Here is a 13949-nt window from a genome sequence, read left to right on the forward strand (position 1 = left end):
TACGGAGATGACGTAAAAGGCTCCGAGCCTGTTGCCTGCAATGCCGCAGAGGCGAACGAGCCAATGGCCATCAAGGTGGATGCTATTGGATGCGGCTTTTGTCGATGGCAAGAATTGCTTAGACTAGAAGCTGTCCCATTCGTGAGACAGTGGTGAGGCCAGTGGCTACTAGGCGTGGCATTGGAATAACCATGGATTAGGTAGACAAGTATGACCAGCAGCATCCCCTGGTATCTTGCCAGAGAAGCAATCAAGCGACCCGACAAGGCACGCTCAGGCTCGACTACATTTCTATGGATATTGCTATATATTCTTGGAATCGACGAGCGCCCCAAGTTGAAGCTCTGTACTATCTTGAAATGCTACTTAGATTTACCATGATCACCAACTCATCGGCACGACGTATTTCTTCCAATGCCACCACGTGTCCGCCTCCCGCCACTTCTCCGTCCCGCCCAACACCCCCTCTGGCCCGACCTTCCAGGCCCCGCTCTCGACCAGCCCGACCCAGACCCGGAGCACCTGCACCAGCCTTACCTCGTGCGACGCCACGAACGGCGAGTACCCGAGCTGGAAGAGCTCGTGGTGACTGTCGTGCCCCTCGGGCTGGTCCTGTTTGGCTTCGAGGTTCTCGCCGAACCGCGCCCCGTCCGCCGTGCGCGCATACCCGCGCCCGCCGATCCCGAAGGGGAGCACGAGCTGGACGCCGTCCTCGAACACGTTCTGGCCGCCCTGGTCCGTCCGGGTGAAGTAGAGGCCCGCGGGGTAAGACCGGACCTGGCTCCAGGGCTTCTCGAAGGGGGGTACGTGGTCGTTGTTTTGGTTGTAGATGCTCTCGTCGCCGAAAGAAGGGGGCGCGTCGTAGCTAAGGTCCTCGGACGAGGCGAAGAGCAGGATGGGGAACTGGGTCGTGGGGCTGCCCGGGTACTCCGGACGGTTGTAGGGGTACACAAGCGGGACGGCGCGGAAGGGCTGCTGGAAGGCAAAGGACTCGGCGTCGCGGAGGCCGAGACCCGGGGCGATGTGGTTGAACGCGGGGCGGCGGGCCTTGGCCACAAACTCGGATACGAACCCGGGGAGCACGCCGGCATCCTCCAGATCGATCTCGCTGTCGTCGAAAAGCGTTGCGGAGTCGTTGGATGGCGTATAGTTCGGGATCCGAGCCTCAATGGCGATTAGGAGCTGCTCCCAGACCTCCAAGGTCTCTTCAAGCTGGCGTTCGCTGTATCCCACTATGGCCCACGGGTCGAACTTTTCCGATCTCGTCCTCGCACCCTCGGCGACGGCCTGTATCTTCCCCATTTCTATCATGTCGAGCCACTGGCCGAGGACGACCTCGAGAGGATACCATTTCTGCCGCCCATTCTGGGTGACGAACCCGTCCATGATATCCATCTGCATAATGGCCAAGCCTTTCTTTTGGTCGAATCTAGACACAGACGGTAAGCTTTTAAGCGCGCGCAACGTTTCTGTAATCTGCCCCGTTGCAGGGAGTAGTCTACTCACACTAGACCGTCGGGATGGGAAGCCAGCAGGTTGGCCGAGTACAGCGTCACGTAGCGAGTCCAGTCAGCCGGGTCTTCTACCATGCCTGCTGCCTGGGTGGCGAACATGACCTCGGGCGACGCGATGCCATTGACGTAGTAGAAAAAAGGAGTGGTCGTCGCCCGCGTCCCCGGCCCGTTCGAGAAAAGCCACCAGGTCCGGCGACAGCATAGGACGCACGGCTTCGGCGCGTTTCCCCCAGTGCTCGAACCAGTTCGGGTGCTGGCGCACTTGCGGCTTGGTCGGGTTCGGGTTGCTGCTGCCATCACCCAGGGCGAGCTGCTTCCGGGTTCCGAGATCCAGGATCTGGTTGTGAAGCTCGGCGCAACGAGCGTAGTTCACGGGGGCCCGGGTGTGAGAGCCCTTCCAGTGTTCGCACCATGTCGCGTACCACCAGGCAACGATTATAGCCCAAAACGAGAGAGTATAGAGGTTCGGCCACGCCATTCCGGGGCTAGTTGGGCCGGACTTTCAAGGAGAGTTCGCGTTGCCCCGAGTCAGTAGTAAGCAGAGGCCAGGGGCGGGCCAACGGCAGAAGATATAAGCGCAGAAAATCGGCTGGTGGATGCCGCCCCTGTTGTTGCCTAGAACCTAGTCCTGTTCCACTGGCGGCTCAATTGTTGTTCCGCGCTAGTCGGTCCGGCGACCCCGGGCATCGTTTAGGAGGGCAGCCTGTGCCGCGATGTTCCTTTTTCCTTTGAGTCGTTCTCTTTTTACTGTTACAGCGTGTGACAGTAAACATTGGCCATCAGTGTGAGTGACATTGCGGAAGGGCTTGAGGAGCCGAATGACGGATTTGCCTACGGCTTACCCAACATCTCTACAAACCGTTATATACTTCTGGGTGAAAGCGTTGCTCACACTATAATGTCTGATTGAGTAGCTGTCTGGCTCGCGCACTATCCGAGCCCATTGCCCTGAAGGGGATAGTCTCCGGGAAGAGCCAACATGTTAGACAAGAAGCTTGGCCAGATGGCCTGGCACCTAGGCCCTGCTTTCCCCTTTCCTGTCCCTCACTCCGTCATCCTCCACGCCGCCGCAAGCCCGTCCATCGCCGAACTATGCGGGCTCGCGTTCGCGGGCCCATGGAATGGCCCGTTCCAGTCCGGACCCAGCTCCGCGGCGCCTTGCCGGTTCTTGTCCCAAATACTGTCCGCGCACCGCTGCGCGAACTCGCGGTACTCCGGCCGGGGGTCCGCGGCGTGCAGGCGCATGAGCCCGCGCATAAACACGCCCTTGAACTGCGGCGCCGCCTGGCCCGGGTGCGCCTGATTTATGTTAGGCTCGCGCAGCACGCCGTCCTTGGACATGATCTTCATGATCGTGTGCGCGACCTTGTGGGCTTCTTGGAGGTAGTCCCGGTTGCCCGTCGCAATGGACAGTGCCACCAGCCCGCTCACCAGCGCCCCGTTCGAGTACGTGTACCCGTGCGGGTTCTTGCCCAGCCGACACGTCTGGACGCTGATGCCCGCCGTTACGTAGTGCTCTCCAGACACGTACATTGGACTGCGCCTGAACCCGTCCCAGGCCCGGACGGCCCAGTCGGCGTAGCGGCTCTTCTTGTCGGCCTGGACCCGGTTCGCGAGCCAGGCGGCCACCTCGATGAAGAGCGTGTCGGCGATGGGGTCGACGTGCGTGTGCTGCTTGTCCCACCACATTCCCTCGGCCGAGCAGTTGGTGCCCCAGCCCGTCGTCATGTCCGCAAAGAGGGCCTCGGCGGTCGCGAGGTACGTCTTGTTGCCAGTCACGTCGTAGGCTTTGATCCAGGTCATAGCCCACCAGCCCATGTCGTCGTAGTATCCGTTGCTGTAGGGGTTCTTTTCTTCCTTCGTGTTGTCGACGGCGGCGGCGCGTTTGAGTCGGTGGCCCTCCCGGACGTTGAAGGCGCCGGCCGCTTGAAAGGTGTGGGGGATCACCGTGTCGGCGATCTTCTTGGCTTTGGGGCTGCCGATCTGCACCATGTCGATCAGCGTCGTCAGTGCGTTGGCTGACTGCCACCAGGACGGGCTGTAGCTGGTCCACAACCCGGTATCATGGTTGTACCACTGCTGCAATCTCTCCAAGGCAGCCTCGGCGTGGTCCTGGTAGATACTCGCTTTGTTGTTGACTTGGGTATGCTGAGCAGCTGTTGTTGAGGCGATAATGCCTGTCTGTGGGAGGGCAACTATGCTCTCTAAGCAGAGGGCTGCCAGGAAGAAAAGCGATGACCGCATCCTATCTGCCAAAAGAGCCCAAGAGCAGTTGGGAAACTGATATGTGCGGAAACGCCAATGCTCCTTTTCGTTGCAGATCAGCTGGTGCATATATAGTCGTGATGGCCCCGGTCCCAGCCTTATCAGGGGCGTTCGTGCGGCCCGACGGAATGGTCGCCGGCGCAGTAAGACTTGCCGGGCCTGATACCATGCCAGGGATTCATATTGCAGGCGCACAGGCTGTAGTAACACCAATGCAAGGCACTCACTGGCCCTCGTCTAGTCGGATCTGATTAGTTTATCGGCAGCTTCTTCTATTATTAGCCACGGCCCCCACTCGAGGGCCGCTTCGGGATTGCGCGCATCGGCCATGATCGACCTATATTCGGGGTGACAGGGGTTGATAGCCAGGTCTTACTATACCAAAAGACTGTCCGAGTAAGCAAGATTCCCATTTAACGCCTTTACCATGTGTGTTGGCATAGATGGAATACCCCTCGTCCTAGAAACTTACCCGTTCCAGGAACAATAGCAAGAGATCATATTGGACTTGATCCGGTGCGTTTCAGCAGTATGTGAGTACAACTACTGCACACCAGACTCAGAGGAGACATGCACGCGTACAGTATCAAGAAATATAGCCAGATACTATTATTGACGTGCTGTATTGGCCAATCGTGACTTGGCAATTACGCCCATGCTGGTGTGATTTCAGTCATGGAAGATCAAAGCAGTGACGAATTTTCGTTCCGGGCTTGATGTCGCTACTTTGACCTGTCAAAAGTCAACCCGACGCCGTGAGCCGCCGGCCTCAGCACCGAAGACATCGCTCCAGCATTCAGTGGATCTCATCCTAACTGTATTCACCGCAGTTGCACGCCCATTTAACCAGTTCTCAACTACCATTGCTCTCAGCCACAACCACAACACACCACATTGTTCGGCCGCCTAATAACACACCCTTCAATCTTCAATCCCCTTTTCCCAATCCCACCAAACATCAACCAATTCCCCTTCGTCAATCCTTCTGCCCACGACCGCCATGCAGATCTTCGCATACCTCCTTGCTCTCGTCGTCGGCCTCGCCTTTGCCGACGGCCCCATCGAGAACACGTGCTCGGAATGGGAGATCTGGAATCCGGCACCTCAGGTCTGGTACCTCAAGGGACACTGCCTGGACAACAAGGGCAACAGTGTCTGCAGCTACGCCTCTCTGGATTCGTAGGTTTTCCCCAACTCAACCTTCCTCGAGCTGCCGCAGTGACTGACATGATCAACAGCTGCTACGCGGTCGATGACGATGGCGCACTCCAGCCCGAGGAGTGGGGCCATGGCCTCGTCAAGTGCAAGAACTGCGTCACCGACCAGCTTCGCCTGACCTGCGACTGCAAGGACAAGAACGGCTACTACTACACGACCGAGCGTGGCTTGGGTAAGTCGTCTTGACATTAGCCGGCAGCTTCTTTCAACTGACCATGACGGCTACTTGGGTTGCTTCGGCCTGGACGGCGTCAAGTGCGCCGACTCGAAGTGAGGGAACTATATGTCTCGATCAGCTGTCGATTAGGCGTTTTCGCGTGGATCTGACTAAGACATTGTCATCAAGCGGCATTATATGCTATGGCAGTAGAGCCTGACGTATTCGAGTAATAGAACATGCCCATCCGTATTCCTGGTGATAGAAGTGAATGAACTTGCCATACGGCTTCATCACGACGACAGGGTGGGCGTTTGCTGAATTTCACTGGACTTGTATTTAGTCGGTCGGCAACGGCCACCACCCACCCCTCTGGCCGTTTTTCTCTTTGCTTTCCATAATACATACGACTCAACAGTCCTTTTACGCCCCAATTCCTTCTGCAAATACCACCGACCGTTATCCCAATCTACCCGCAAGTCACCATGCAGACCTGTGCCTACATCGCTGCCTCCATTACGGCTCTTGCCGCCCGCTTCGCTTCTGCCGATCTTGGCTCTGTCGGACAGGATTGCGCAGGCGTGAGCCTCTGGAACCCCGGACACTGGGTCTGGTTCCTCCGCGGAAACTGTTATGACAAGGAACAAAATCTTGTCTGCAGCCTGATGTATCTCGACGAGTCAGTTTCTTCTTGATTCCCGAACCCCATCTACCCTCCCAACCCGGCGTCGAGCCGGTTTGCTTGTGAGAGGGAACACGATACTGACCGTGGTGCGCGCGCAGATGCTTTGCCGAAGTCAATGGCCAACTCCAGCCGCAAGAGGGCGGAAAAGGCCTGCGGAACTGCGATCAATGCACCATTGACAATTTCGCCATGTCCTGCCACTGCAGAGGCGACAACGGCGACATGGTACCTACTACCATCAACCTTAGTACGTCGATCGTTCATCCATCATCTCGGATATCCCCCGAATAAAGCAAGGGACTAATCTATAACACGGTGTTACAGACGACACCATGTCCGTCGAGGACAACGGCTGGGTGGCCTGCTTCAACACCACCACCCAACAGTGCTGAACACCGGCCTCGCTGACTGAAACTCCCGCTCGAGGTTTGCTGATTCTATGTTGGAGAGAACAGCAGTGATGGATGATTTGTCACCGGGCAGCTTCTTTGCATGGCCTGACAGATTCGAGCACGGGAGATGAACAAGTCGTGTGATAAAGGAGAGGCAGCAATCAAAGACCATCGCGAAGCGCGTGTGCATATTTCTCGCGAAACCGAAAGCTCAATTCCTGTGGCAGAAACCCTTGACCACATGCAGTTTCATTATCTGGTATTTTCCTCGTGTCATCCCAACGCCGTAGAGAAGACAAAACATGAGAACATTACAAAGTTACAACAACGCCATGCCAAAAGGACATCATCAACCCAAATGCAATACGGTATTCGCTACCGCTTAATAGAAACCGTTATTCGCGATGAGATTCGATGTACCTTGGGCGTTCGCCTGGACCTCGGCTCCCATATCGGAAGCCATGCTGCGAATCCTTGACGCGATTTCGTCCGGGTCCTTGAGGCCTTCCGAGCTCATCAGCAGAGCGGCGATGCCAGCAACGTGGGGTGCGGCTTTTGTATTGGGAACAAGGTCAGTTTCATCATCATGCATACTGGCTTGGAATAGGGACTCACCTTGACTGGTGCCGGTGTAGGTACTCGTGCCGCCGTTGTGCGACAAGCTGACGACCTTGACGCCGGGCGCGAAGATGTCGACGTCCTCGCCATAGTCGGAGAAGTCAGCCTTGTTGTCGTTTTCGTCGATGGCGCCGACGGTGATGGCAGATGGTGCCGATGCAGGCGAGACAGTGGAGGCGTCTTTCTGTATTACCCCGAGGTGTTCCCCTTTTTCTTAGCCAGTGTGTTCTACTGTCGAGGTCCTACTTCAAGGGGTAGAGTCAGACTCACGTTGTAGTTCCCCGCACACACAACCACGGGGATGCCGTCGTCGTGGATGGCTTCGAGCATGTCGTTCATGGCGTCGACGCGGTCGCTCTGGATGGACATGTTGATGATGGCGCGGCCGACGTTGCGGCGGCGCGTCTTGGCGTCGTCGGCCGCCCACTGCATGCCGTCGATGATGCCGGACCAGGTGCCCCAGCTCTGCGAGTCGAGCACTTTCACCGCCACCAGCTCCGCCTTCTTGGCCACGCCGAAGGTCGCGCTGCCGACGATGCCGGCGACGTTGGTGCCGTGGCCGTTGTCATCGTGGGAGTTGGACTAGAAGGGATGTGATTGTTAGCTCCTTCTGTCCCTCCTTCTTTCATCTTCTTCCTCCTTTACACAACCTCGAAATCTGGTACCAAAAGCCAAAGAGGCCCGGCCGAAAACGGGAAGGAGAAAGCCGAGGAGCAGGTTATACTTACGTCCTTGTCGAAGGCGTTGTACCCGTGATGCGCGCGCCCCTCAAAGTCCGGGTGGTCGACGTAGATGCCCGAGTCGATGATGTAAACCGTAACCCCCTCGCCGGCCGACTCGTCGTACGTGTAGTCGCCCTCCTTGCTCTGCAGCGGCTCCGACTGCGAGATGCGGGCCAGGCTGGACACGGCGTCGGGCTGGCGGACGGCCGAACCGGCGTTGGTGACGTACGTGTCGTAGAGGACGTACTCGACGGCCGGGTCCTGGGAGATGCGGCGGACCGTCGAGTGGTCGGCCTGGACGTGGGCGCCGTGGAAGCTGCTGCTGATGTTGAAGAAGTGGAGCAGGAAGGGGGAGGCGGCGTCGGCGAGGAGGTTGGCTGGGGCGGCGGCGTCGGAGGCTATCGTGGCGGCGGCCCCGCGGCGCGACAGCTGCATCAGGTCCCGCGCCGACTGCTGGCTCCGTTGGAGGACCTCATGGCTGACGCCCTTTCTGTACTTGAGGATGTAGCTGTCGGGCACGATATTGGTGGCGTCCGGGTTCGCGACGATGAGTCCGGGCGTAGGCGCGGCTTGGAGACCCAAGGGTAGCAGCAACAGAAGGAGCGCGGCCGAGAGGGTGGACCGGAAGATGGAAGAGGTAGCCATGATATTAAGATTATGTGGTGATATACGTCCTCAGGGTAACAGGAGCCGAGATCTCTCCTACCTTCACGCTGGAACACGGAAAAGATGAAGATATAGTGGGCAGCCGCGGCAGTTATATCTCGAAAGAGCTATGTCTTCCGTTCCCGGTCTTGTCAAGGGGGGAAAAAAAGAAAAAAAAAAAACCACCTCACCACTCTCTTCCTGGGGACCACGGAAGCCGAAGTAATACGTAGTGAACGAACGGGTAGGGGACGCCTCATCATCCTCGACCCTCACGGTGTCGATATGCCCACCCTCCATTATCCCCTTGCCTTCCTTTCCCTTCCCAAGCGCAAATGCCGACAGAGCCCCGTGCGGCGATCCTCAGGTGAAGGTTCCGGGGTAAGCGGTGCCGGCCCAGCCCACGAGGATGCTGACTTAGATGCTAGATGATGGAGCAGGGGTGGGCCAATAAATGAGGACGACCAGATTCGGGTGGATGCATGGCGGTTCCTTGTGCACATCATTGCTTATGGCATAGCCCGATGCCAGTCCTTTACCGCTTTGGAGAAGGCCCATGCTCCAGCTCACCGACCATCCTCTGCACGTCAATGTAACGTCAGCTTCGTTGGGCGTGAGCGTATGTATAAGGGAGTATAAGCAGACACGGCAGTGCTACCTTCAGCACGCGGCCCGGACGATCTCCCGCAGCACAGCCGATTTAGTGACATGTAAAGCATAACGGTCTGTCTCGCTTACGGGCAGTCTGCGCTTTCCCGAATACCAACATCCGCCGCGAGACCCTTTTCGTGCTGCTTGCTTGGCGCCGGCGCAGATATGTAGGCACACAGCACAAGACTCTTGTGACGTGGTGGAACCCCCCACCTTTTGTCAGCACCCCCTGGCCCCTGACCGGTATACTACTAGTGGAAGGCAATCTGGGAATCGTCCCTCCCCAATCAGACCCTGTCCACCCAGGTGTTTGGTACAGGCAACGTCACGGGGAAGATCCATGGGCAGCTTGGCCGGTTTAGGGAGGACCGGCATCCAGATGCCAAAGCAGTCGGGCTCCCCAATCCGGGTCAGGCCAGAGTAGATCCCTTTCGGGGCCCGGTGACAAAGCTCCAGGCACCTAGATATCACGGTCGCCCACTTATCTTTCTTCTACATAAGCTTCCCGGGGGCCTCGCTGCCCGATCAGAGTTGTTGTTTGCTGGCCGTCCTCTCTTGGCCCGGCAAGTCTGATGAAGGATCGCTGCGCGACGTCATGGCGAGCAATCCGTGCCATCAAATCGCCGCCAACGGCCAGGAGGACCAAGGTAAGCTGCCGAGTCAGTCCAACAGGAGTAGTCGCCCATGAGGCCTACCTAGAAAAGCCAACAAGGTGTCGTGCAGCACAGCCGAGAACAGGAGGGATCAGTCCCTACTCCCTGACAGCACGTGGTGCATGGTGCGGACGGCATGGGCGAGAGAGCAGTCTGGGTCGTGGGCGGTTAATGAGGATTGGCGATGGTACCCACGTCGCTGCCCAATGCCGGGGTCACTATCGGGGCCGGTCGCTGGCTTTAGGGGCGAACAGGGAGATGAGCTCTGGGGAAGCCAAGAAGAAAGCCCACCCAGATGAACCTGGTGCACTGGGCCCTGGGCCCCTAGAATGGGGAAGACCACTTGTTACCAGATTTCCTAATCAGACGGGCAGGGAGACGGGCAGTACGGGAGAAGCAAGGTTGCGACTCGTGCCCGACACGATGGGACACGACGAGGTTGCGAGGCCATGCGCATAGATTTGCTGTCTTTGTAAAATTCGGATTTCGTATTGGCAACTGAACACACGCCGGGCAATCCCGATGCATCCGACGATGAGCGAACGTCCTTGGAGTCTTCGTTTTCTTGAATTGCCTACCTACTGTACGTACATGTATGTATGCAAAGTCCGGAATTCAGTCGAGCCAGAGGGACGACGACGATGGTGGCGAGAGCAGATCCGCCACTGCCGACCGACTGCACTGGCGGCTACTTCAGCAGATAGAGGCACGCATTATTGGCCGAGCTAGGCCTCTAGAAGCCTAGGAAGCCTAGGAAGCCCAGCCGTGCCTGGCCTACAGCACTAACCTAAGTAGGTACCACTACGTACAGCGGGGCCCCAGGCGGTTCCTGGTTCCTGAGCTTGCCGGGGTTCCAGGCGTCCTAGGCTAGGCTTCTGGCAGTCAACTTAGTGGCTGGTTCCCAGTGGCTCATCAGCAGGCAGGCCACTACATCATAGGTACATGTACTCAGTAACCGTAGCCCTCTTTCATTGGCAGTGGCATGTTTGTTGCATGTCGGCATCCCAACCAAGACATCATTCGGCGCGCCGACGGCCTTGATTCTGCACGCCAGCCATGGCCCAACCATGGCCAACTCTTGGCTTGCACTTCCTCGTGTGTGACACTTGCTCGCCATGGGAATCGCTGCCAGGTAGGTCCTCACTACGGCATTTACACTTCCCCTCATTCCATTAGCAGACGCCGACCGACGGCGAGCACGCCCTATCCGATTGCGATTTTTGTTTGTCTCTCCCGTCAGACACAAATCAGTCGATACGAACCGAAACAATGGCCGAACCTCGACACCCGGAGCCCGTCTACCAGACTCCCGACTGGGAGACGCCCTCACACCCGCCCCGAGCCTCCCTTCTCGACCGAATCAAGGAATTTCCTCGCCGCAGGAATGCCCCTCTGTTCGTTCGCGCACCCAGTGACGGAACCCAGCACGCGCCCGCCAAAGAAGGAGAACAACATGAAGGAGCTGCTGCTGCTGCTGCTGCTGCTGCTGGAGGGCCACCGATCCGATCCCCGCTGCAGCGACGCCTCGACGCCGTCCTGCCCCCGCACCGCACGTACCTGGGCGGCCGCTCGCGCCGCTTCCTCCTGCTCTGCCTCGCCGCCCTGCTGCTTGTCGTCGTGCTCGCCCTCGCCATCGGCCTCGGCGTCGGCCTGTCCCACAAGCACTCCAGAACCGAGAAGCTGCCGCTGCCCTCCAACCACGGCGTCTTCACCGGCGACCTGACCTACTACGGCCCGGGCCTGGGCGCGTGCGGCATCACCTCGACCGACAGCGACGCCATCGTCTCCGTCAGCCACATCACTTTCGACGCCGCGGGCGCGAACCGCGACGGCGGCGGCAACCCGAACGCGAACCCGCTCTGCGGCAAGAAGATCCGCATCCAGCGGGACTACAAGGAAGAAGGCGGCGCCGGAGGTGGCAATCGTTCCGTTGATGTCACCGTCGTGGATCGCTGCACGGGCTGCCAGCCGGCGGACCTGGACACCACCATCAGCGTCTTCACGCAGCTGGCGCCCGAGGCCAGCGGGCGGGTGTTGATGAGCTGGGCTTGGTTGGAGTGATGATTGTGACGATTCTGTGATGAATCGCTTCTTGGCCGTATAGGAGAAGGAGTGGCGGTGGCCTGCACGCTGCTTGTTGGCTACTGAGACGATGTTGCTTACGCCTTGGCCAACGTTTTGCTTTCATGTTTTTACGATACCCCATACTGTACACGACGTCAATGTAATGATACCAATTGCCTTTGAAAGCCCCTTCGTCCCAGAGTGAAAACGGTGATCACGGTACCCGAGCTGGCTTGGGTGTTCAATGCGTCCATTCCATTAACAAGTGTGAAGGTACGGCAATCGATCTCTAGTAGATGCATACCAAGTGATCCTCGTCTGTTACGTCAGAGGCTGCTACCCCAGGTCAATGACTTATATTCTCTCCATCTTCACATCTTCCATCTCCTTTCTTCCCTTGTGGCACTCGGTATCCTGCCCCTGCTCAAGGCCACAGCGTCGGGATGTAGGCAGCCTGGCCAGGAATCGCCGGCTTGGGGGGCAGGCCGCGGTAGCCGCAGTAAGGACCACCCCACCACTCGCCGCAGAAGATGCGGTCATGGTCGACATCGTCGAAGAGATCGTCGTCTGTAATTCTCAGATCAGTAGGTTGCCCGGGACGGGACTGCTGCCTGCAACGGGCATGGAGGCACGATACATACCAAGATCTTTGACCGCCCAGTGTCGCGTATTGTCTGTCTTGTTGCAGACACACATCATGCAGACGTCCTTGTCGAGGTCGGAGCAGCGAGTGCAGCGGTCACATCGTTTGCCCATGCCGCCACTGGGCCAAAACAAATCAGGACCAAGTCAGTAGGTGTCCGAAAGAGGGGGGGAGGGGATATACTTACACTCGCTGGTTGTCGACCGAGAGTTCTCCGTCGTCGGTCACGGTGTAGCAGCCGGTCAGGTCGATGGTGAGCCAGGTTCGGGCGTCCGGGGGGTGTCGGGCGTCGCACTTGCCCACGAAGTAGTAGGGCGGCATGATGGACCAGTCGTCGTCGCAGTGGTCGTACAGCCAGCCGATGCCTCTCTTGGCGGGGGTCTGGGCGTCTTCGGGGAGTCGGCGGCAGTAGCAGTAACAACAACGGGCAGGGCGATGTTGACGACGAGCATGGCCATCATCATGGCCATGATGGCCGCGACGGTAGCGGTGAAGAGGGATCCTGAAGGAGACATGGTGTGATGATGACCGAGTGCTGCTGCTCTGGAAGCGTGGGCGGGTTGGACGGGAGTTTGCAAGCTGTGGGAAGATGGCAGGTTTTGGTTTGTCCAGATGGCACAGTCGGTCTCGTTGGAAAGTCCAAGGTATGGGATTATAGGTCGAGGCTAACTGGAGGGCAAGTAAGGAAGGCACACACTCGTTGACCCTAGTTGCGTCATCCTGAAGCGTTCAGGCCAGGCCATGACTTCCACGTCTACATCCATGCCCGAAGGACCTGCACAGAGTTGCTCATCTTGACACACACGGGCAAGGACAGATGCTTAGCGATGCATGGCCAATTGAGAAGTCCAACGCCAGTCCTTGCAAGTCAGCGTCGGTTATAGGAATTCTTCTCGTCTTTGGAGCGTTCGATAGTACTCGCAAATATATGCACGTGAAGGGCATCCATTGCATCATTTTCGTCTGCGGCCTAGAAGTAGCTTCTCTCACCCGAACAGAGGTCGATGACCCTGGAGCTATATATATCCCAGATACGAACGAAAAGTAGTAATAATAGTATGAGCAAGTGCCGGCTAGACGCCCAGGGCAATGCACGCCCACCTAAGCCTCCTTTTCTCGAGATACAATCACCATCAAGTAGAGACCGCTTCAGTGGCACCGGACGACCACGCTGCATTAGCCGGTGCGGCGGCGGGTTATCTCAATATCTAGGTCAAGCCCAAAGCCGCCGATGTCCAGGAGCGTGCTCTCCTAGACCAGGAGGTCTGCGAAGGCGCTGGTCACTGAAGACCCGTAGCCAGCCCCTATCAAAGACGGCCAATGGGATCATGGCAATTGCTGCCTCCTTACGACCAAGTAGAAGCGAGAAATGACAAAGGGATGAATTGAAAGAGCATCTTATCTTGAACACGCAGGTATGAGAACCGGATCCCAGCTGCCCACCTTTATGTTCAGGTCCAGGAAGGCAAAGGGGTCGTAGAGCTCGAGCTGCCTCGGTCCGTGCCGACCAGCAAGGCGGCCATGCAAGTCGCCGAGAAAAGGGACAAAGAAGGGATGACAGCGAGGGCTCCCACCTTGGGGCGTCGGTTGGGCTTCTCCTATCCAGCGGTAAGATACTGTCGCCGGCAAGCACAGAACAGAAACATGGCGTGCCGCCACTTTTGACGACTCCGAGAGCGCTGCAGTCCCGAGAAGGTAGATGGGGTTGTGCTTGTATCCCTT

At 57.9% G+C, this 13949-nt stretch overlaps 7 protein-coding genes across 7 annotated transcripts; 3 read left to right on the top strand and 4 right to left on the bottom strand.

Annotated features, from left to right (window-relative positions):
- Positions 1-381: 381 nt before the first annotated feature.
- PG986_010283 (uncharacterized protein) lies at positions 382-1992 on the bottom strand (the record flags this gene model as incomplete). The annotated part of the gene is made up of 3 exons (XM_066846505.1): positions 382-1429; positions 1507-1591; positions 1641-1992. The coding sequence occupies 3 exons, from the start codon at positions 1990-1992 to the stop codon at positions 382-384; spliced, it is 1485 nt and encodes a 494-aa protein (XP_066698903.1).
- Positions 1993-2558: 566 nt separating this feature from the next.
- On the bottom strand, positions 2559-3758 carry PG986_010284 (Six-hairpin glycosidase; the record flags this gene model as incomplete). Its single annotated transcript, XM_066846506.1, has 1 exon — positions 2559-3758. One exon carries the CDS (start codon positions 3756-3758, stop codon positions 2559-2561), a length of 1200 nt encoding a protein of 399 aa, XP_066698904.1.
- Positions 3759-4779: 1021 nt separating this feature from the next.
- Positions 4780-5183, top strand: PG986_010285 (uncharacterized protein; the record flags this gene model as incomplete). The annotated part of the gene is made up of 2 exons (XM_066846507.1): positions 4780-4958; positions 5018-5183. 2 exons carry the CDS (start codon positions 4780-4782, stop codon positions 5181-5183), a joined length of 345 nt encoding a protein of 114 aa, XP_066698905.1.
- Positions 5184-5639: 456 nt separating this feature from the next.
- Positions 5640-6231, top strand: PG986_010286 (uncharacterized protein; the record flags this gene model as incomplete). The annotated part of the gene is made up of 3 exons (XM_066846508.1): positions 5640-5833; positions 5938-6086; positions 6164-6231. The coding sequence occupies 3 exons, from the start codon at positions 5640-5642 to the stop codon at positions 6229-6231; spliced, it is 411 nt and encodes a 136-aa protein (XP_066698906.1).
- A 382-nt stretch (positions 6232-6613) lies between these two features.
- PG986_010287 (subtilisin-like protein) lies at positions 6614-8216 on the bottom strand (the record flags this gene model as incomplete). Its single annotated transcript, XM_066846509.1, has 3 exons — positions 6614-7033; positions 7120-7431; positions 7578-8216. 3 exons carry the CDS (start codon positions 8214-8216, stop codon positions 6614-6616), a joined length of 1371 nt encoding a protein of 456 aa, XP_066698907.1.
- A 2573-nt stretch (positions 8217-10789) lies between these two features.
- Positions 10790-11581, top strand: PG986_010288 (uncharacterized protein; the record flags this gene model as incomplete). The annotated part of the gene is made up of 1 exon (XM_066846510.1): positions 10790-11581. One exon carries the CDS (start codon positions 10790-10792, stop codon positions 11579-11581), a length of 792 nt encoding a protein of 263 aa, XP_066698908.1.
- Positions 11582-12008: 427 nt separating this feature from the next.
- Positions 12009-12742, bottom strand: PG986_010289 (uncharacterized protein; the record flags this gene model as incomplete). The annotated part of the gene is made up of 4 exons (XM_066846511.1): positions 12009-12151; positions 12226-12347; positions 12415-12608; positions 12647-12742. 4 exons carry the CDS (start codon positions 12740-12742, stop codon positions 12009-12011), a joined length of 555 nt encoding a protein of 184 aa, XP_066698909.1.
- Between the last annotated feature and the right edge of the window lie 1207 nt (positions 12743-13949).

Source organism: Apiospora aurea, assembly GCF_038362705.1.
Source record: "Apiospora aurea strain CBS 24483 chromosome Unknown utg000006l_segment0_segment0, whole genome shotgun sequence".
NCBI lineage: Eukaryota > Fungi > Ascomycota > Sordariomycetes > Amphisphaeriales > Apiosporaceae > Apiospora > Apiospora aurea.